This window comes from Mauremys reevesii, linkage group 19 (assembly GCF_016161935.1).
Source record: "Mauremys reevesii isolate NIE-2019 linkage group 19, ASM1616193v1, whole genome shotgun sequence".
Lineage (NCBI taxonomy): Eukaryota > Metazoa > Chordata > Testudines > Geoemydidae > Mauremys > Mauremys reevesii.
Genome location: NC_052641.1, coordinates 23,635,372 through 23,658,770, shown reverse-complemented (window position 1 = coordinate 23,658,770; position 23,399 = coordinate 23,635,372). Strand labels below are relative to the sequence as shown.

At 47.8% G+C, this 23,399-nt stretch overlaps 1 protein-coding gene and 1 long non-coding RNA gene across 2 annotated transcripts in view; one reads left to right on the top strand and one right to left on the bottom strand.

The window, feature by feature from the left end:
- Nucleotides 1-5,603: 5,603 nt before the first annotated feature.
- Nucleotides 5,604-23,399, bottom strand: part of ADGRD2 (adhesion G protein-coupled receptor D2) — a 47,194-nt gene continuing 29,398 nt past the window's right edge. The window contains 6 exon segments of the mRNA XM_039506261.1: nucleotides 5,604-6,056; nucleotides 6,058-6,159; nucleotides 6,644-6,702; nucleotides 9,405-9,549; nucleotides 10,437-10,490; nucleotides 10,713-10,754. Coding sequence (XP_039362195.1) covers nucleotides 5,994-6,056; nucleotides 6,058-6,159; nucleotides 6,644-6,702; nucleotides 9,405-9,549; nucleotides 10,437-10,490; nucleotides 10,713-10,754 — 465 coding nt within the window. The 3' untranslated portion in view covers nucleotides 5,604-5,993.
- The window catches only part of LOC120386700, a 34,448-nt gene continuing 23,137 nt past the window's right edge, over nucleotides 12,089-23,399 (top strand). The window contains exon 1 of the long non-coding RNA XR_005589866.1: nucleotides 12,089-12,208. This is a non-coding gene — a long non-coding RNA (uncharacterized LOC120386700). The remainder of the gene's footprint in view (nucleotides 12,209-23,399) is intronic.

Genomic DNA, 23,399 nt, shown 5'->3' with positions numbered 1-23,399 from the left:
CATTCGAGCTGCTGGACGGGCGTACAGTGCCCTTGGACAATCCTGCGTCTGGCTTTGGGAACTCAAAAACCACAGGTTCTCTACAGTTCGAGGCAGGAATTTTGCTCCTACCACGATCAGCTGGTGACAGATTTTCCTTTCACAAAGCTAACAAATAGCCGGTGCACTCAGGAGGCAGAGAGGGGTCTGCATTGCCTGGATGCACGTCCTAGGTCCCTGAACTCAGCCCAGCCAGCAAACCTGCTCTCTCTGCCAGCTGAGCACAATAGTGGGAGATTGGCGAAGATAATGGAGGAATCCAGTCAAAGTCTCTTGCCTTATTTCTGACAAGGCAGAGAGTCGGCTGCCTGGGAACCAATGGGAGCCAGCTTCTGGGCACAGCAGTGGGAATTTCTAAGCATGGCATCTGCCTTCAACAGCTGTCCAGCCAAGTGCTCCCCCGTACCAGGCAGAAACCTCGCCTCATTGCTTCCTTGGAGCTGTGACCTTGAGCAGATTCCTTTGGTTGTGCCCAGGAAACTCCTCAAACAGAGGTGAGTAGTGGGCTGACCTAGCCCGGGGGAGCTGGAATGTGCCTAGCTAGGGACAAAGGACAGGAGCAGAGCTCTCAGGTGAAACCCCTCCCTTGGCAGTGGGAGCACCGGCCTCTGGAGAGGGGAGAATTCACCCTGTGTCTATTGATGCTACTTACAGAGACCCCCACCCCACTATCTGAGCACCGTCCTCTTTACTGTATTTATCCTCACAACAGGTGCCCACCCACCCCTCCCAGCAAAGCGATCAATGATCCCGCAGCACTGGCACTGACACCCAGCGATGTGCATGGGCATGCACCCAGGTGGGGTGCTTTGACGGGAAGCTGCATGCACTGGGTGCAGGGGCGGGGGGGGGCACTTTTAAATATCTGGCCAGTAGCATCGCAATAGATCTGGCCCATCCTGCACCGAAAGCTGCTCTAAGCATCTACAGGCGGTGGCAGCGCTCCTGCCAGAGGCTGTGGCACAAGGGGCTGGTGACTGGCATGGTGCAGCATAGGGAGGGGTAGCGGAGATGGCAAGAAAGGTGTGGATACAGGAGCTCAGAGCGTCTCAACATGGGGAGGGGCCTGGGCACACAGGGCCATTCCTACCCATATGCAAAGTACGCGGCTGCGTAGGGCACCAGGGAATTTGGGGCACTGCATTGCCTGGTGCCCTGCGCAGCTGCGTGCTGCTCCAGCCCCTTCCCCATGGCCCCAGCCCCTTCCCCATGGCCCCAGCCCTGCTCTGCCCCTGCCCATCCCAGCCCCACCCTCACTCCGCTGAGGAGTGCAGCAGGGCCCAGCCTGCACTCACCGGCAGCGGGAAGTGCAATGACCCAGCCCCAGCCGCGCCACCAGTGAGTGCTGGGGGTGATTCTGCCTGCTCCCCAAGCCAGCCCTGAAATGTGGCATTTAATTGAGGCTGGGCCATATGGTGCTTTGTGGACATAAAAACATAAAAGCGGCCATACTGGGTCAGCCCAGTATCCTGTCTCTGACAGAGGCCAGTGCCAGGTGCCCCAGAGGGAATGAACAGAACAGGGAATCACCAAGTGATCCATCCCCCATCGCCCATTCCCAGCTTCTGGCAAACAGAGGCTAGGGACACCATCCCTGCCCATCCTGGCTAATAGCCATTGATGGATCTATCCTCCATGAACTTCTCTAGTTCTTTTTTGAACCCTGTTACGGTCTTGGCCTTCACAACATCCTCTGGCAAGGAGTTCCACAGGTTGACTGTGCGTTGTGTGAAGAAATACTTCCTTTTGTTTATTTTAAATCTGCTGCTTATTAATTTCATTTGGTGACCCCTAGTTCTTGTGTTATGAGGAGGAGTAAATAACACTTTCTTATTTACTTTCTCTACACCAGTCATGATTTTACAGACCTCAATCATATCCCCCTAGTCATCTCTTTTCCAAGCTGAAAAGTCCCAGTCTTGTTAATTTCCCCTCATACGGAAGCAGTTCCATGTCCCTAATACTTTTTGTTGCCCTGTTCAGAACCTTTTCCAGTTCCAATATCCCTCCTCCCCCACCCCCCAGTATTTCAAGAAACACCTGAGCTGAGATTGTTTGAATGTTGCAATCTCGACAAAACACCATATTTTGAAATTAAAAACAGAACGAGGAGAACATTTCTGCCTGTGTGCCTGGATCCCCCCTTTCTGCGACCAGCCCTCCTCAGTGCAGAAGCAGCGGTGCAATATGATTTTTAATACACTCATCTAGACATTATCCCAAGCACAAAGAGAAGCGGAAATGAGGGAGGGAGAAGTTACCTGAGGATTTGAACGCTGTCAGCTCTACAGCCTGAAAGAGGGGAGAACACTCGTTAATTGAGATTTGCTCAGGGAGGGAGTTTCCAAGCCCCAGGGAGCCGAGATCTGTTCATAGCCACATTCCCCAGGTCAGAGCAGGGCTTTTTTCCTGCCACCAGTGCAGCCAAGAAGTGCTTTGCCGCATGCACTCTCCTTTCCCATCGCTCCCTGCAGCTCTGCTGCTTCACAGGCAGGGGAACTGCCCTGCCCCTCGTGTTCACGGAGCTTTGGTGAACTCACCCACCGGTGCCAGCTGGGCATTGTGCCCAGCACGCGTTCTTAGGGAGAGCCCCCCAGCTTTGCTGAAAGTGGGGCTCCCGTCCTTGCCTGGGGCAATGCAGCAGAGGGGCACAGTGCTAGGACATACAGAACAATCCAACACAAGAGGGGACGGGACCGGCTAACCCAAGCCAGCTTTTCCATCTCTCACTGCACTGGATGGAGCATAGGGCCCCCCAGAGCCAGCTGTGGGACCTAGGCAGGCCCTAGTAAAGACCACCTGCACCATGAGGCACCCTGGGGCCACCTCCTCCACCCTCTCTTCCACAAAATATTTACTAATTTAAGGCCTAATCCTGGCAATGGCTTCCCAGCATCCCCAGCCCCATGCAGTCACAGATCAGGCAAGCTCCGAACAACCACAAGATTGACTTAAAAATCACAAGGCTTGTTTAAATGATAAACTTTAGACAGGAATGGCAGAGCTGTTTCTGTCCCCTAAGCGCTGTTGACAAGGGTGGGAAGGATTCACATTCAGATATCTTGATATAAAACAGGAGGCCAACTTGATCTCTTTTGAAGAAAAACAGTATCAGCCTCAGCCTCTAGGTCAGGGTTCTTAAACTGGGGTTCGTGAAATGCTACAGGGGGTTCTCGGGAAAAAATTCCCTAATGGTGGACAGAGCTGTCCCTAGGGACCCCGGCATGGGGCCAGCAGCCCGGAGCCCTTGGACTTCCATGAGCTAAGCAGATCAAAGCAAGCATATCTATCACACTGAGGAGATTTACACTTCAAGACTCCTTATAAGAAATGGAAAACGAGGTGGATACTTTTTGCTGTTTTTAAAATTATGATGAAGAAGAAGTTTAAGCTTTGTTGTAACATGTGTTGTTTGCCTGGACTGCTCAAGACCTGAATGCTTGTGCAGGAGGAACTCTTTGAGTTGGCTTCTTAAATACCTTCCTGCTGTTTCACATCTGATACTCCTTGATGAAACCTAGGAGCCTTGTCTTATAACAGGCTTATTCAAAGTGATACAAGCTACGAAAGTGAGATCTTGGAAGAGTGTTTCGTTTTCATAATGTAATAAAAATACTGTAATGATAAATAATAATGAATAATAAATAGTGTGTAATAAGCATGTAATAAAAACAAATTTTATATTTCCAAGCTCACTGCTTTTATCATTTATACTCAGGTAAAGGAGAAAATCCCTGGAAATACTCATTGTTAGGAGGGGGGTTGCAAGACTTGACATTTCAGTGAAATGGGGTTCACAGGTTGTTCAAGTTTGGGAACCACTGTTCTAGGTTCTACTGTTCTTCATCTTATCATCATCAGTTTCACTTCCAGTGGGGACCTGTCCTGGCTGCCCTGCCCAGTGAACGGCGGTGACTGCTGTTCAGCTGCAGCGTTTGCACAGTTCACACAACAAGGGGCACAATGAGCCAGCACCACGAGGCTGGGGGGGTTAACGCATTGGGAGGTGCCAAATCCCCAAAACCTTTCACCAAAAAATGTGTCAAGTAAAACGTGGATGAAATGCAGTGACAAGCACTCTGATGTTTGCACCACTCGGATGGAGCATTTCATCATTTTAAGTGTTTTCAGACTTATTGTAAAAAAATAGCTTCTTAATCAGAACGAGGCTACGTTCAATGATACCGTTCTGAATTCACAGCTCACGCCGTCACTTACATAAGAGATTCAGTCGGGGAGCTGAAACAATACCAGTGACTTATGTAACTAACCTGCACCGCAGGCTCTAGCTAGTCAACTGCAAGCTGCACTGACACACACAGCACGAGCTGCAACAATGCACAAATCTTACATTCAAAACACGCTTACAACGAATATATCAGCTTCAAAATTCACGTTTCCTGAGCATTCACTTGTGGAGCTCAAACGTTCATGAAGAGAGAACATGAAAGAGTTGCAAAAAAGTCACTTGTGAAGACAAATGAATATTTAAACAAAAACTGGCTCAGCTGTGCTTCCTCCCACACTGGCTCCTTGGGTACCAGGGAATTTTGTATTTTGATTGTTGTTGAATTTGTATTGTTTAGAAAAGGAAAATAAAACACTTTAAATAAAAATATTTAAGTAACAAACAAAAAGCGAAGCTCTGAGTGACCCCAGCCTGGACTCAAGCGAATTCTCTTTGCCCCTAGTCTACCAGCTAGGAAGTGCTGTGGCCTTGGCATTTAGGAAATCTACAGGCTCCTCTATTAATGCCCTGCGCATTAGAAAACTCAAGCCTCCTGGTTAATCTCTTTAGCCCACGTCTCATATTTTGTGCCAAGTAGCTTAGCAATGGTTCTAATTTCCAGAGCCAGCACCTGCCTGGGTCAGAAAAGCACCTATTGGAAAACCTGCCAGGTATTTAGCACCCGGAAGAATAGCAACATTAAACAAAAATAAACCATGAGAGATAATAAATACTGGTTTTACTAAGTTGCCTTGAAATAGAACAGAATGTTATCTGTGAGATAAAGAAGATAGCACTTCAAAAGCAATAAAGGGGAGAGAGAGAGAGGGGGGGGGGGGAATTTTGGTGTATATCTAGACCCTTTGGTAAATTCCTCACGTGAAAGTAGCATTATGTTTTTTTCTGAGGAAACTTCAGTTAACTTCTATGTCAAGTGCACAGAACGCTGCCTGATCATTTCAGTGGTGGGAATGGAAGTGGTGTCAGAGCAGTCACATTTAAATTATTCTCCACTTTACAGCACGCCTTGTTGAACTTGGCAGAAGATTAGTTGCTGCCTGGGGAATGAAATGGGCCAACTGAACAATACCCCATTTGCACAGAATGTAATTTGGGTGCTGAAACACACCACAAGCCCTTTTCGAACATGCTTCATTTTGGGGAGGCTCGTAGCCATGACCTCATTTCTGTCTTGGCATTCTGATTGCTCAGTTCCATTCGTGCTTTTATGGATGCCCCTGTTATAAACAGGCCTGGGAGTTGATTCTCATCTGATACAGAATGGAGAAAAGAGACCACGAATGTTACCAACAAAACTAGGAATCAACATGCAGCAGAGAGACTCCCCCACCGCTCATGTGTCAAACCAACCCCCATCTCGCCCTCCCCTCTGCAGTCCAGGAGTTAGCACATATGGGTCTAACAGCATAGAGGCCCTTTATATCCAGGAGCTGGACATCCCCCAAATGCACAGATAGTTGATTCTCTTTCTACTATTTATCTTCCAAGGGCAGGGATAGACAGATGCCTCCTTACTCCTTTGCACGGGCGGCAGGTGCGCCGATTGCTTTCGAGCAAGCCCAGTACGACGGCAGTCGAGCTAGCACATCACCGTGAAGGATGGCGATGTCTGTAAAGGGGCTACATGGGCCCGTTTATGCCAGGGAGTGAGAATCCCCCCATTCCCCAGTCTGAGTCCACAGCTCACCCTCGCCTGAGGAGCCTCTCAGCTGTCTGAGAATCCTAGACATGAAGCCATTAGGCTGTTTGGTGCGACTCCCAGCAGACAGTGTAGGGCTGTTCCATTCTGTATGTCTGTAGGGCCTTTTGTCCAGCCTAGTTTGGGGTGCCCAGAACCACAGGGTTTCCAACCCTTTCCCTTGGCCAACTTCCTGTCAAGAAACTGTTCAGTCTAATAGGCTGGATTCTTATCATAATTTCACCCCATTATTTGTTTGTCACACCTGCTGCACCACCCTCCATAGGCCAGTGATTTGAAGCCTTCAGATACTTCATTACAGGGTCCTTTTACTGCGGTAAATTCCTTCAGCTTCCCAACCCAATCAAGGCTTAGGAGGAGGCACATACATACAGTGCACCCAACATGGCTCACAAAGTCCGCTACCACCACTAATGAACCTTCCCAACTCCCCCAGGAGGGAGGTGACTGATATGAACTCCATCTTACCAAAGTGGCAGCTGAGCCACAGACAAGTAAGTGATTCACCCAGGACAAGAAAAGACATCTGTGACAGAGCTGGGAACAGAACCCACGAGTCCTGAGTCCTAGCCCTTTGCTATATCCACTACACAACGCTCCCATCTACGCATCATTCTGCATGTGAAAGGTGGACAGTAACTCAAGACATTACGTACCGGTCTCTCTGGTGATATCATTGAGGAAATCCCCATAGGAATTTTAGCACCAAAGTTTCCTAAAGTGTGAAGTGAGACAATGAATGTGGATACGCCTGAAGAATGGAAATGTGCATTTCTTTCAAAGGGCTTTATCATTTATTCCCCCAAAGTGTCTCCCAAGGAAGTAAAGGGCCCAGCTGGGCTGTCTGGAGAATTGCAAGCTAGTTTTCAGAGCTGCCAATCCGTTTGAGTGTGTGAACTTCTCTCTCTCTAGTTTAACATTGATGTCCTGCCCCCTCCCCCATGTAAATCGATGTTAATGTACCAACATGCTTCTCTGCCTAGAGGGAAGGCCATGCTGCTCAGGGCAATGCGGGGCAGGCGAGCATGGCAGAAGCTCTGGGCACCAACTTTCAGGAGCACCATGCGGCTGTGCCCCTCCCCCCCAGGCACTGGGGGTGGAGACACCGAAAACGTTTTCTGCCCTAGCTGGCAAAACGGCTCAGGGGACTCCTGGATTGAGGACTCCCCACATCCGCTCACCTCGAATGCATGGCTGACGCATCTACGCTACAGGGACTGATCCCACTGAAATCAATTGGCCTTCTACCGCTATCTTCTTTGGGAACCAGTCAGCCCCTCAATGCTGTATTTATATTTTCATTAGAGTTTCTCTCTCACTCCAAGGAACACAAACCTAATAACATTCATATCCACTGTTATACTGGCAGGCCAGGTGCCAGCTCACGCTAAGGTGCCCCTGTCTGAAATGGACACTGATGGGTGCATAGACGAGGTATTAGAATGATAAGAAAGTGGTTAGTGTTTAGAGTCTGTTGAATGCTTGTGAGCTGCTCCCTGCATCAATCTCACTTCTAACATCTGTGCTCCGTATTGTAAGGTTCTGCGACTGTATGAATGGCCATGCAGGAGAGGGACGATAATCAGTGCAAAGAGCAGGAACTGGGATGCATTGAGAGCAGACGGGCTCTGGGTAGATTTTACAAGTGGAAACTCCCTACATCAGGATCGAGAAAATGTCAACAAAAGGGCTAAAGAGTCTTAGGCCAGGTCTACAGTGGGAAAGCAGGTTGGTATAACGACGTTACTCAGGAGTGTAAAAATCCACACCCTTGAGCGACGCAGTTACACCAACCTAACCCCCAGTGTAGACAGTGCTGTGTTGATCAGAGAATTCTGTTAAACTAGCTACCGCTTCTCCAGGAGATGGGAGAACCCCTCCCGTGGCGCAGTGGTGCCACTGTAACTGTTTATATGTAGACACATCCTTGTTGTTTATCTGTGAAGATGAGTCATGCAAGTGAACTCCTGAGTTTGCAGCTCAGAGAACATGGCAGGAGGAGGATTAAAAACCTCAAACAAAAGGAGTTAAGGATCTCTCTGCTCAGGGCTGCCCAGAGGATTCAGGGGGCCTGGGGTCCTCGGCAGCGGGGAGCCCCCGCTTCGGTGGTAATTTGGTGGCAGGGGTCCTTCCACTCCGGGACCTGTCGCCAAAGTGCCCCGAAGACCCGTGGCGGGGGTCCCTGCCGCCAAATTACCGCCGAAGACCCAGCTCTTCGGCGGCGGGTCCTGGGGCACTTCGGCGGTGGGTCCCGGTGCAGAAGGACCCCTCGCTGCCGAATTACCGCCAAAGACCTGGAGCGGAAGAAGCTCTGGGGGCCCAGGCCCCGTGAGAGTTTTCCGGAGCCCCTGGAGCGAGTGAAGGACCCCGCTCCAGGGGCCCCAAAAAACTCTTGTGGGGGCCCCTGCGGGGCCCAGGGCAAATTGCCCCACTTGTCTCCCCCCGGGCCGTCCTGTCTCTGCTGCTTGGAGTCTAGGAGGAGCAAGGTGTTTCTAGACATAAGCAAGAGATCCCCAGCTGTTTAGCCTGGGTTAGCCCTGAAGGTCAAATAGAGCTTGCTGATTATAGAAGCCTATATTACCTTCTATATGGGAGAGGGCTAGCTCAGTGGTTTGAGCATTGGCCTGCTAGACCCAGGGTTGTGAGTTCAATCCTTGAGGAGGCCACTTAGGGATCTGGGGCATAAATCTATCTGGGGATTGGTCCTGCTTTGAGCAGGGGGTTGGACTAGATGACCTCCTGAGGTCCCTTCCAACCCTGATCTGCTATGATTCCGTGAAACCTAAGGCTGTAATTCATTCATGGTCTATATTCACTTGCTTTAACCTTATACATAACTCTCCGTTTTCCTTTTCCTATTTAATAAATCTTCATATAGTTCGCTATAGGATCACCTACAAGCATTGTCTTTGGTGCGGGCCCTAAAGCACTATTGACCTGGGGTAAGCGAATGGTCCTTTGGGATTGGGAGTAACCTGAATATTGCTGTTATCCTCGGTGTTTGGGGCCATCAATCACAGAGAGAGACTCATGTCACCTGGAGGGCAAGACAGACCAGAGTACCCGAGGGGACAGTCAGTGACTCCGTGTTAAGGCTGTTCAAGTGCCTGGGGGGTTTGCACATGGTGCAGTTGGCTGGTGAAATCTAAGTCTAGACCTCCCGGCCCATTAGGGTGTGCGCCCTGGTTTGGAACAGCCTGCCCTGATGTTGGCACTCATGCGCTACAGTCACCTTTGGGAACTTCATAACTGGGTCAAACTTTCCAACTCTGTGGTGTTTAAGAGAGTTCAAAACTATGCAAGGGATGAAACTGCATGAAAATTGAACCCCCCGGAAAGGTCAACCTACCTCCCCCCATGCCAGCAGCACAGAATACAACCTAATACAAAGCTGAGGTCCCAGAAGGGGCTCTTTACCTTTGTTGGTAATGTTCTTCAGTGGGGGATCTTTCTGCACAGGGCTGGACACGGCGCTCTCGGGCGCAGAAGGACTCAGCTTCCCAGTCTCCCAGGAAGTTGTATTTCTTGGACTTGACAGATAATTGATCGGATGAGAACAGTTCTGCAATGACAGAAAAGCAGGATAAAACCCTCAGGAATACACGACACATCTGCCTTTAAAGGATTTTGATACCGTGCATCATTTTAAAAATCTGCTGCAGCGGTTTTCTTAACTATCACCTCTTTGCCAATAAGGCCACTCTTCAGTCTGTGTGGATTCTCCAGGCAGATCTGCCGCAACTGCCCAAACTGCCAAACCAGTGGCACGTCTTCCTCCACTCTCCCCAGCGCCGTTCAGGAGGAAAATGACGTCCCCCGACTCCATGTTCCTGAATATGCCAGGTCCATTCAAAAGACATTCCCAGGGCCAAGTTTTGTCCGACAATGCATTCCCAGGACATCAGGGAGAGCCCAAATGTATTGCGGAGGGCAGACTTTGGCTACAAACCTGGATTTAAAGGGGAACTGTGGAATGTGAAAACCCCGGGTTTTAAAGATCAAGGTCTCACATCAATCAGAACAAGGAGAGAGGCCTTTTGCCTGGCCTTGGAGTCAGTCACATCCTACAAACTGCCCTGTTTTGTGGATCAAAAATGGGTCCACACCCACCTCACTCACACACACAGCAATCCACAGCTGAGGCATGATGGGAAATGTCAACGTTTGGGCCTTTCTTTAGAGTTTAGTCTGAGGGTGTTTAGACTGAAATCCCCGGAGAGGCTGCAGAGGGCTGAGAAGAAGAAATCCGCATGCCCTATAGGATACATGGCTATCAGAGGGGGTTGATAATCCCGGCTGGTAGTGAGGGATGCCCACTGGATGTTATGCTGTAGATTTGGGGGAGGGGACACAAACTGGGTTTCCCAGAAAAGCACCGTTCTAAAAAACATCCTCTGAAACCAGCTTGTGTTTAATGAAACTGGAGCAGCATCTCTGCCTCACACTTACTGTGAACGAGAGAGCTTTCTTCTTCTCCTTCATCCTCTGTATGGCGTTCCTCACCTGAAAGTTGAGCAGGGTTGTGAGACAGGGCCAGTGCTGTTCTGATAAAACAACAACATCCTCCGAACAAGTCAAGGGGGCAAAAGCAACAGCTGTCATGGGAGCCAAGGGCCAGGACAGAATATCAACCTTTGCATTTGCTAAGATTCTGGTTACCGGTTTCATTTCTAATATATGACTGTTCCGAATATGGATCAAAACCCAGTGAGAGCTTCCTCTTACCTCACTGTTATAGATTGCATAGACCAGGAAGATGTACAAGCCCTGAAAAGGAGAGAAAATACAAAATATTATGGGCTGCAATAGACTGACAAAATATGTGACCATTTTGAAACAGGGGAAGTAAGTGGGTCTCTGTCTTTGATGGATGCTGGGGCTCTGCCCACACTGGGTCAGAGTCTGCTGCTTTGGGCCACAAAACATTTGCAGAGCACCCCCACTATGTCTCCAGCAGCTGTCTGGCTTTGCCAACCTCCACCTGTGACTCAGGGCATTGGTAACTCTTACCATCACTGAGTGGCACAAAGCATGAAGCCCCCAAGATTAGCCTTTGCAGTCCGACTGCACTTCAGAGGAGGAAGGAGCAGCCACGCCCTTTGTCCCTGGAGTCTCCTTCTTCTAACACATCATCTTCAAGAAACGGACTCAATACGGAGCGATGCCCTATAGACACTGCTACTGTGTGCCCGGACGGTGCCTAGCATGGGGTAGCTCCTGTTCCTTGTGATGTCACCGGAACATACATGCTTCAGAACTCTCAGCACTCAGACCTGCTGGGGTTCACCTCCAAGCCGGTATTGTGCTCTGCTCACAGCCGGCTGGATCCCCACCCCAAACCCTGGGATCTCATTCTTCTAACACGTCCCCTTCAAGAGGTGGAAGAGAACGATGGGAAAGGACTCACGATACGGAATGATGCCCTGTAGACACTGGCTGCTACTGTATATGGACAGCCCCTAGCACAAGGGGGCCCTGCACTTGGTGGGTCCCCTCGCACTAATAAACATCATCCATGGCAATAGTCACAGCTCGGCTGACTTCATTCAAGAGAGTTTAAAATGAGAAAGATTCTCTTCATGCCTCCCCACCCCTTCCTTCCGCTACTATTGCAACATCCACACACACTCGGTTTTGCAGGGATATTGGCACAACCTCTGGCAGGCCGGCAAAGGTGCACCTAGCACCTTCCACGCCCAGCGGCTGCTCCGTTGCTCTGGGATGGAGCTGGGTGGAGCTGAAGAGCAATGGCAGCCGTCAACCCACTGACTCCATCAGGCCTCCCTGCCATTCCCAAGCCCAGGATTCCCCACTTCATTCAGTGGTGAATGGGAAAATCCTTCCATGAGCTCCACCCCCCTAAAAAATGCAAACGCGGGGAGCTGAGCCCTGTGTGGGAACAGCTGAAATGCGGGAACTAAACAGTCCTTCCCGACAACTGAAGTAGCTCTGGGGAGCACCCAGACGGATGCAGCCATTGCGTGGGCAGAGCAGAGCAAGGCGACAGGGCCTTTTCCTTTTCAGTGTCATCATCCGTTTGTGACAGACCACAGCAGCTGACTGGAGCTGAGTGATTGCCAGGTGCACTGATTCTAGTTCCCCATAAGCCAGGCCTGCTCGGGAGGTCCTGTCCTCCTCTGGAGGCGGCTAGGCCAACAAGCGAGCGAGGAGCGCACAGCCGTGGCTAACACAGAGGCCTCTGAGTGGCTCCTGCGCTAAGGGTAAGAGGTGCTGGGTCCGATCCCCACTGAGCCATGTCAGTATTACAGCCCATGCTAGGGAGAGTCGAGGGGAAATGGGAGGCAGATCCAAGCCCTCTAACCAAGGAGGGATTGTGAAACCCAAACCCACCACGCTTGTCCTCCCTCCTCACTCAGAGAGGGCTAGAGAGCGGAGGCCAGACCTCATGCTGTCAACTCCACACAAGCTCAGCCACCACCAGTGACTCCAAAATACAGAGCCTCAGTCCAAAACCTCATCCCCAGCCTGCTGCACAGCATAGAAACGAGCGGTAACAAGACACAGGCCTAGAAACAGCACCACGTAGGGTCAAAACTGGGCTAAGCACCAGGGACTAATTACAGCTTTACACGAAAGAGTTTGCCCTTAAAGGCAGTTCTATCTGGCCCACCAGATTTATGTTATATCTGCAGGGTGTTTGTTATCGCAGTTAGATAAATCAGCAGCAGTAAGAAAAGTAATTCATCTTGTCTTCAATGAGTCTTGCTCTTCATCTGAAAACTCTTGGCAAGTGGAGTGGTAGCAATACCCTGGCATGGTGCCATGACCTGTCCTTCAAACAGCAAAGTTGGTCACTCCTACAGACCAGATTTCTGGTGCGGCTGCCAAGACAGGTCTTCCTTGAAATAATCCTTTTGTATAGAACTGGGAGGAGAGATGGTGATGTTGGCTGGGAGGGGAGCCCGGGAGAAAGAAGGCCCAGCTGCAGAGAGACTGAATGTGGCTAAAATATGGAAGAGAGTTAAACTGGCACAAAATAAATCACAAATCCAGCCCGAGATGCCACTTTGCAGATTCTCAAAGCACTTTGCAAACACAGCTGTCTTTTCATGATAGGTGTGTACAGCACCTAGCACACTGGGGCCCTGACTCCAGTCTACTCAGTAGTGAGATGACAATCACTAACACCTGAAACTTCAATGGTGAGCGGGTCACAATGGTCCAGAGTAGAACAATGAGAGTTAGGAGAGCTGGACTCTATTCCCAGTTCTGCCACCGACCTGCTGTGGGACCTTGGCCTTCACCACTCCGGGCCTCAGTTTCTCATCCGTAAAAATGGGGATAGTGACGCTTACCCATCTTTGCAGAACATTTGGGGTGAAATCCTGGCTCCAATGAAGTCACTGGCAATGACTGTAACAGAGCCAAGATTTCACCCGAGAACTCTGCAGATGACTCGTGTCCTAGGGGTGGGCTTTTTAAAAGCACTTCCACTTGTCTAGCTAGGCTCCCATTGCCTCCCATTGAGCACTGGTGGAGCGAGCTGAGCACTTCTGAAAAGCCCCCTACAAGAGCTGAGCGTGATTATCCTTCCCAGGCAGCGAGGGGATAAGTGAGCTATTCCAGCCAGAGCACTATTATGAGAACAAACACTCCCCACTGCAGAATGGGTGTTAATAATTGTCTGTTAAGCCTGGTAATGTGCCCAGCACTATCCAGGACACTACAGCCACAGAGCACACAATCTAATTCCAGAATCCCAAAGATCAATTGTTTAAAAAGTCAGGATCTTTAAAATGCGAAGTGTAAAAAATGCTAGATAGGACGGCCTACCACGCAGAGTTCAGTGAAAGTAAACCTGTGAAGCGTGAAATTTAAGTGGATCCGCACAGAAGCTGTGGAAATGTGATGAAGAGTGACTCTCAGGCCCAATACACCTCTTGGCTCGCCAGCCCGGCCAGGTGGCCAAAGTGGCAAAGCCAAAAACCAGAGAGTTTGGGTCTTGGCCCAGAGGAGCCAGCATCACCCCAGTTACCCAGCCGAGCGGGACCAGACCGCCCCATTCCTCCATCCACACATGCTGCTGAGACGCAGCCTGGGGGGCAGGAATGCTCACTCCCAGCTTCTTTCCAAATGGGATTAGTTCGGTCACTAGGCCCTAACGTATTGCACGTCTTAGTCACACCCTGCACGGCCACCCCGGGGTCCCAGCAGGATTTCCAATGTTATTGAGGAAGCAGCTGCTCTATGGTGAGCGCACAGGACTGACAGTAGGGAGATCTGCGTTCTACTCCTCCGGCGGCCACTGCCTTGGGCAAGTCCCTTCGCTTTGTCTTGACGTCCCCGTCTGTAAAATGGGGCAGCACTTAAACTAAGTAGTTAGTCATCAGACATCGAAGGAGATTTTGTCCTGTAGCAGCTGTCGCACGCGGATTTTGAGCACAGCTCGACACTCCCAGTGCCGCCAGCAGGAAGGCCCCTACTTTAGAGAGGTGGAGACTGACACACAGAGGGGTAAGTGACGTGCTCAGAGCACAGAGCAAGTGAGTCAGGAGTAGAACCCAGGAGTGCTGATGTCCCGTTTGCTGTCCCAGCCACCAGACACCTCTCCCCTCCCCTCACTCAGCCATATGCCACGTGAGCTCACGCAAAACGAGCATCACTGGGCATGCATTATGGCAGGGAGCACACAACTGGTTTCAGAGACTCTCTCCTCCCATCTCCTCCCCCACACAGCAGAGAGAGGACTCAGGCATCAGCACATCACCCCAGGACCACAGCAAGTCCAGCTCAAACCCAGATTTCATAACGTATATGGTTGACCGTGATGGGAGGGGGAGCATGGCAAAGGAGTGAGTCTTGGGTGATAAATTCTGCAGGATGCCAGTTGCGTGGGGTGCAGGTGGGAGGGGAGAAAAGCCGAGAAGATCGGGCTGTTCTGAAAGTGCCCTGTGATTTTTAAGAGGCCAGAGACCCTGCACATCTTTGCCTAGACCCACTGTTAAAAAAAGACCCCCCGGTTAGGTGGAGGAGGCAGTCTGCTTGCTAGAGGGGTTTTTAGCTAGAGCTATACCAATAACGGGTTTTCAGTTTGGTAGCTGGACCAAAACATTTTTAAAAATTTCCCTCAGGTCGACCCAAACCAATTTTTTTTTTGGCAGAATGAAAAAGTTTGAAAAAAAAGTTCATTTCAGTCTGAAGCACACATTTAGTTTAGTTTTTAAGAGTTTTTAACCTTTTAAAATATTAAATAAAACTTAGTGAAATTCCAAAATTAAACATCTTTCCAAAACTAAAAGGTAAAATATTTTGTTTTGGAAATGCCAAAATGAACTGTTCCCACATTTCAGCCTTTGTGTTTGGCTGTTTGACCAAACACTTTGCTGATGTTGATCCAAATTTGCAAATGGTTTCAGCCAGCCAATCTGAACCTGCATTTATCAGTTTAACAGTAAAACAGCCGCACGTGGCTTGCGAGCCACAGTTTGGCCACCCGTTATAGACTGTAATCAAGTCATCTTTTGACTCTCTCTTTGTTAAGCTAAATAAATGGTGCTCATGTTTCCTACTCCCTTAAACATGGTCATGGCTCTTCTCTGAACCCTCTCCAATTTATCACCATCCTTTTCCACCTAGTAATGGACTCACAGAATCCCATGCACTGCTACAGACTAGGGACCAGTTGGCTGGGCAGCTGTTCCGCAGAAAAGGACCGAGGGGTTACAGTGGACGAGAAGCTGGATATGAGTCAACAGTGTGCCCTTGTTGCCAAGAAGGCCAATGGCATTTTGGGCTGTATAAGTAGGGGCATTGCCAGGAGATCGACAGACGTGATCATTCCCCTCTATTCGGCATTGGTGAGGCCTCATCTGGAGTACTGTGTCCAGTTTTGGGCCCCACACTACAAGAAGAATGTGGAAAAATTGAAAGAGGCCAGCGGAGGGCAACAAAAATGATTAGGGGGCTAGAGCACATGACTTATGAGGAGAGGCTGAGGGAACTGGGATTATTTAGTCTGTAGAAGAGAAGAATGACCTGCGTTGTGCAGGAGGTCAGACTAGATGATCATAATGGTCCCTTCTGACCTTAAAGTCTATGAGTAACGAGGGGGGATTTGATAGCTGCTTTCAACTACCTAAAAGGGGGTTCCAAAGAGGATGGATCTAGACTGTTCTCAGTGGTAGCAGATGACAGAACAAGGAGCAATGATCTCAAGTTGCAGCGGGGGAGGTCTAGGTTGGATATTAGGAAACATTATTTCACTAGGAGGGTGGTGAAGCACTGGAATGGGTTCCCTAGGGAGGTGGTAGAATCTCCTTCCTTAGAGGTTTTTAAGGCCCAGCTTGACAAAGCCCTGGCTGGCGTGATTTAGTTGGTGTTGGTCCTGCTTTGAGCAGGGGGTTGGACTTGATGACCTCCTGAGGTCTCTTCCAACCCTAATCGTCTATGATTCTCTGATTGTTTGCTTGTGACCAGCTTAACAAGTGATCCAGACTGCTCTGTATCAGTGACCTGTCCTCTTCATTATTTTCCACTCCCCATTTTTTTAAGTCACCGGCTAACTTTATCGGTGATGAATTTACGTTTTCTTCCAGGGCCTTTATAAAAATGTTAAATAGCATAGGGCCAAGAGCCGGTGGGACTCGACTAGAAACACACCCAATCAGTGATGATTTACAATGACATTTTGAGAGCTATCAGTTAGCCAGTTTTTAATCCATTTAATGTGTGCCATGTCAATTTTATATCATTCTAGTTTTTTTTAATCAAAATGTCAGCATGGTACCACGTCAAATGCCATACAGAAGTCTAAAAATATTTCATCAACACACTCACTGTTATCAATCAAACTTGTAATCTCATCAAAAAAATATATCAAGTTAATTTGACAGGATCTATTTTCTATAAAGTCATTAATGATATACCCGCCTTTAATTCTTTATTAATTGAGTCTCATATCAGCCACTCCATTACCTTGCCTGGGATCAATGTCAGACTGACAGGCCTGTAAATACCAGGTCATCCTGTTTATCCTTTTTAAAAATTAGTACAACATTAGCTTTCTTCCAGTCTTGTGGAACTTCCCCAGTGTTCCAAGACTTATTGAAAATCAGCATTAACAGTCCAGCAAGCTCCTCAGCCAGCTCTATTAAAACTCTTGGATCCAAGTAATCCAGATGTACTGATTTTAAAATGTCTAACTTCAGTCACAGCTGTTTAACATCCTCCTCAGATATTAGTGGAATGGAAACAGTGTTATTATATGATGTGACTACATCATTTGTTTTTTCCCCAAATGCAGAACAGAAATATTTATTGAACCCTTCTGCCTTTTTTGCATTATTATTGATAATTCTATCTTTTCCATCTAGTAATGGACTAATACCATTGTTAGGATTCTTTTTTTCCTAAGATACTTTAAAAATTCCTTATTGGCCTTAACTCTGCTGGCCATTTCTCCTTGTGTCCCTTTGCTTCCCTTATCAATTTTATATAATTCCTAGAGCTTCTGATTTATATTCAAAACGATAATCTGCCCTTTCTTCCATTCATTATATATTGTTTCTATTTTTTATAGCTGCTTTTACTTCCCCTCTAATTTAGGTCTTTTTAAAATCCATACAGCCTTCTTCCTCAATTGTGGGGTATTGTGGCTTTTTGATGTTCTTAAACAATTCCCAATTATTATTCATATTTTTCTGATTAAATTCTTCCTTGGAGCTGATTTAGCTCATAATTGTTTTTAGCTTTGTGAAATTGGCCTTTTTAAAGCACCAAGTATATCTATCACCGGTCTGGACTTTATTCTGTTTGCACATTACAAATGTGATCAAGTCATGATCACTTGTACCTAAGTGACTATTAATTTTTAGTTCTGTGATCAGTTCCTCTTCATCTGTCAAGATGAGGGCTAACATGGAACTCCCCTGTGTTGAATGTAACGCTTTTTGAGTTAGGAAATTATCATCTCTACTATTTAGAGATTCCAAGGAGGTTTTAGTACTGGCAGCATGAGACAGTTGTTTGATATTCAGGGATGCCTCTGTGTGTGCACCACTACTAGTACATTTATAGACTGTCATAGTAAGAACATAGTCCTGTCCAGTCAAGCATCTCAAAGTGTTCCACATCAGTGAATTTAGCCTCAATCCCCCCCCCACTGAAGTATTATTGTTAGTAATCCTATTTTACAGATGGGGAAACTGAGGTATAGAAAGGTGAAGAGACTATTCAGCATCACAAAGGAGTCTGGGATAGTAATGTCAATGGAAGCCATGTCACATGACTCCCGGTCCTGGACCAACCACAGGACTATCCTTCCTATCTCCTAGGTCAATCAAACCAAAGACTGCTACTTGCTGTTATATAAAACACTCCCTCCTAAGGCAGCCACCTTTACCCACTGTTCTGGCATTTACCGTCTTTGACCATTTTTGAAACCTTGAGTGAGCATGGAAGCCATTGTCGACGCCAGTCAGTCTTCTAAGTAACAAGCTAAGGGGCAGGAATTAGCAGTTAACACAGCATGGCAGCATGTAATACTGCTCTTCAGTGGCTCGTTTTCTTCCTCCATTGACTGGTTAGGAGAATGATTAGTCAGTTTTGGCATTGACGTGCAGACTAACCTTGAAGACAGATCTGAATTTCCGCAGACAAACAGAACACAAATCAACAACAACAAAAAGTTGTCTGCTACCACATTGCTACATGAATAAATAAATGCCCTTTAAACACAAGTCAAAGGTGATCTGCTGAAGAAATCTTTCTGAATAGGCCAAGCAGCAGAGAGATGGAAAAGTGATGTTATTATCTCTGCTTTCCCTTTACTCTGTGCCTTCCGGTCAGGATCCCAACTCCTCCTTCTGGGTAATCTTCTAATTAGAATGACCTTACTTCGCAAAGGGGAGAAGGCAAATGAAGACAATATATTCATGAGCTAAACTCCCCTGGCCCCACTGTTTGACTGTACTGCAAGCAAGGGCACCTCTGCTGTGATTTACGACAAAGTGATTACAAAGATTGTTTTTTAAGAAGAAGACAAAGAAAGAACGAACGAAAGGGGAAAAAAAGTAGCAGCAGCTTGAATGGAGAGAAAAAACCAGCGCTGAACTGATATGAATCTTTCCCCTTCAAACACCATTCAGCGCAGCACTCAGCTTCTCCTCAGCAGTGGAGTTGAAAGTGATTCATGATAGATGAACTCTCAAGAAATGTGTCATCCTGAGGATGGCATTTAAAAACGCAGGGATCATCCCCTTCATCCCTGAACTCCCTGCCACCACGTGAAAACTGTGACCTAAACGTGGCTCAGAACAATGGACTACAGCACAGTGGCTAGTGTGAAAAGAGGATGGGGGCTGGCAGACCAGTTGCCAGTGTCCATGGCTAGGCAGCCTTGTTTCTGGTGTAACCAGAGAAGCCCAAGGCTGAATGGGCCATGGAAAGTAAAGTCCCCTGGCACCAGTGGAGGTGACTCCTTCCAGCCAGGGGTGAGGCCCATTAGCAGCACAGAATGAGGAAGCGGGTGCTGCAAGTCCTGGGGACAAATAGAGGAGGGCAGCCCCGAGGGCTGTCAGATCAGGCCACGTCCATGAGAGCTAAAGGAACACGGGAGCAGAACCCTTTCCCCCTGTGCCTGCAAAGACACACCGAGGAACCTGAAGGAGCAGCAGCGGAAATGCTCTCCACAGAACAAGGCTGGGGGGAGGCAGGCAGGACAGTGAGATTCCCCACCAAGCCCCAGTTCTCCACACTGGGATCCAGGAATGAACAGAAAATTACCACAAGCTCTTCCATGGTGCAGACCAAGAACAGGGTGTTGGAAGAGGTTAAAATGCACACAGCTGGGAAGGACAGCAGGACTCCGGGGCTCAGCATGGGACCAGAAGTGGGACTCCATGTTTTAATCCGCTTCCCTCCATTTGCTTACACACAGACTGAGCTCCTTAATGCTGACCATTCTGAAGGGTTTTGTCCCAGTTGGGAAATAGGTTTGTTTTAATCTTAAATCTAATGCGGATTTAAAGAGTGCTGGTGCTGTTCTCTGTTCATCTCCGAGCTACACCTTTACAGCAGTGAGGTTGGAAGGAGGCAAGAAACATTGACACTATATTTAATTACAGCCGACAGGCCTCCTGTCAGCCTCCCGACATCCCTAATAGCAGAAACATGGAGAGGTGGCCTTTGGCTGGCCTTGGGCCTTCACCATCTGACAGCAAACGGATGTGCGTTAGCAGAACCTCACAGCTGGACAAGCTCCAGCAGCAGGCATAAAATTCATTCAAGCAACTGTCCATCTTGTACACGTGGCAATAATGGCTTCATTTCAGCTACTGGAAACTTGGAGTCATTATTGAAGTGAAACCTGCCAAATATGCCAGAGCTGGGGGCCACAGGCCTCTCCCACCCCACATCACAAAGATGCCGTCGGGACCATTTTCCATTTTAAAGGAGGAAAAAAATCAAATAGACACTGAAAGCCTTTGAATCCCAGTCATTCAAATTTTGGATGCACGGTACATGAGTCAGCCAGGCTGCTCTCTTGGTTTCGAGTGTCATCACAGAGCGTTTGTGAAGGAGTTTGTCAAGTGCATATTTGAATGTGCAGAGCAGAAGGATGGGAACTGCCATCTGGGGCCATCTCATTGTTGTTATTGTAGAGCTGGGTGACATTTTTCATCAAAACTTGCTTGGGCAAAAAATGCAGATTCTGTGAAACCGAAACATTTCACTGATTTATGTCGATTTTGCCAAATTGTTTCAGTAAAAAAACGCAAAAATTCTTTTAAACAAATCAAAACGTCGTGTTTGGACATTTTCAGAATGAAATGTTTTGATTTTTCCATTCAAATTGACTTTTCATTTAGAAATTTCCTTTTATTATTATTATTATTTTTTAATTTCAACATTAAAAACTACTCAGAATTGGAACAAAATGTTTAATTTCAGATCATTCAACCTGAAATGAGGGGGGTTTATTCTAATTTTTTTATTTGCCCAAAAATTTGTTTTCAGTTCTAACAAACTATTTTAAATATTATTCCTTCCCCCCCACCACATCATAGAGCTGATCCAATGCCCACTGAAGTCGATGGGAATCTTTTTACCAATTTCAGAGGGCTCTGTGTCCGCCCCTACATCCAATTTAATTAGGCCCAGATTCAGGTAAGTATCACTATTTGGCACAGCACTGTGTGTTTAAAGTTAGGCACACGCTCAAATATCTTCCTGAACTGGAGATCTTAGGGCCTGAAGAAAGCCCATTAAAATCAGTGGGAATCTTTCCATTGACCTCAGTGAGGTTTGTATTAGGCCTTCGGTTTGCAAGCTCCCCAGGCTAGAGATCCTGTCTTCTCTCCATTGGGGAAGAGCCTCTCATCTCATCTAACAACAATGAACAATTGCAGTCTCTTAATAAAAAATTCCACCCTTTACCCATCCATAATTCTCTCTCCACCGGCGTCAGGACCAACTGTGCTTCAGTGCTTCTCTAGCTCCATCTACAGCTGCTTTCTCTCCAGGTTTAGTAAACCCTTCGCACGCCATGTGGCTGACGCTTTGAGACACATTGTGGGCCTGCTGTGTATTCTGTGACTTTATTCCGCTCATGATCTGGATACCTGCTTTGATGCCAGGGTCATGTGAATGGCTATTTCTCAGCTGGGCTGCGCCCAGGACTGCAGAGAGCTCCTGGCTGTTACATTGCTAACAGGACTTGGGACCATTTTCTTTCCCAAATAGGGGCTAGGAATGGCCTTAAATTCCCTTAAGGAAACCAACAAACTTGTGACCCCAAGAAACAAAATTAAATATTGTTTTCAAATAGAGTCTGTGGTGTGGTTCCATTCTCTCCTGGGGGGCTCTTCTTATTCTTCTTAGTTATTTGTACTGTGGTTGCGTTTGGGAGCCCTGGTCCGGGACCAGGACCCCGTTGTCCATGGTGCTGTACAAATACAGAGCAAAGAGTCAGTCCCTGTGATCTGCAGACCAAGGCTGAGCTGTGGTATCCCAGAGCCAATGCCCTAGACCAGGGTCGGCACCTTTCAGAAGTGATGTGCCGAGTCTTCATTTATTCACTCTAATTGAAGGTTTCGTGTGTCGGTCATACATTTTAACGTTTTTAGAAGGTCTCTTTCTGTAACTCTATAATATATAACTAAACTATTGTTGTTTGTAAAGTCATAAGGTTTTTAAAATGTTTAAGAAGCTTCATTTAAAATTAATTTAAATTAATTAATTTAAATTAATTAAATTAAAATTAAAACAGACCCCCCCCCCCCGGACCAGTGGCCAGGACCCAGGTAGTGTGAGTGCCACTAAAATCAGCTCGTGTGCCACCTTCGGCATGCGTGCCATAGGTTGCCTACCCCTGCCCTAGACACTACAGTGCCAGCAAACAATGCTCCACTCTGAGCACAGTGGGGCTGCCATTTCCACAGGCTGCACTTCTAGACTAGAGACGATGGCAGCTGCGATCTACTTGTGCTACAGTGGAACCTCAGAGGTGCCAATGAAGATCTGGGCCCACTGCACACAGGCACTGTACAAACCCATCTTGAGACATGGGCACTCCCTGCAGAGCCTACAGACACAGAACGAAAGGGGAAAGCAGCAGCACAGGCAGGTGACACAACATACCCAAGGTCACACAGCAAGTTAACGGCAGAGTCAGGAATAGAACCCAGGTCTCCTGACTCCCAGCCCAGTACCACAGCCACTAGACCGCAAAGTCGCTTGAGTTACTCCATGTTCTGCAAATCAGGCCCAGCCCTTGTGTTCCTAATGCAGCCCTACTTGGGCAAAGTGTGGGCACCTTTGGGATCAGCTGCAGGGCCCTTCAGATAAGGATTTAAAGGATGATGTGTTTTAGTCCAGAAATGTACTTGATTCTTAATAACCCGGAATGTGAGACATCCAGGAATAATGTCTGTTTAGCCACAGTTAGGCACCAGGTAGAGAAGTGCTGGCCAGACATCTCAGAGGGTCGTACATGGCCCATCCCTGATGAGCACAATTCTTGATGTCAGTGCTGGAGTTTACAGTGTGTGTAGGAGTTGGGCTTGTTTCACTGAGGCAAGCTGCAATTAGAACGTCTGCCTAGGAGCTTCATTAAAATGAAACGTTACACAGTAGTAAATTCTCCGGTAAATGGCCAAAACAAAGCTCAGATGAGATATTTTATGGGGATATAAATTTAGAAGCGTCATTCCAAAACCATGATTTAATGTCAGGAAATCTAATTATGAGAAGCAAGATTTAAACAGCAAAACTGTGACACCAGCCAGCCAGCCCAGAGATTCGGGGAGGGTTAAGTAAACACTCTGCTCAGAGCTGCATTTCACACCTCATTATTATTTACTTAGGTTCCTCAGATGCTGAACGACAGCTTGGAAAAGCCCATTGGTTCCCCAGAGGTGAGAAATGCCTCGGGACATTAGAACGCTATCACAT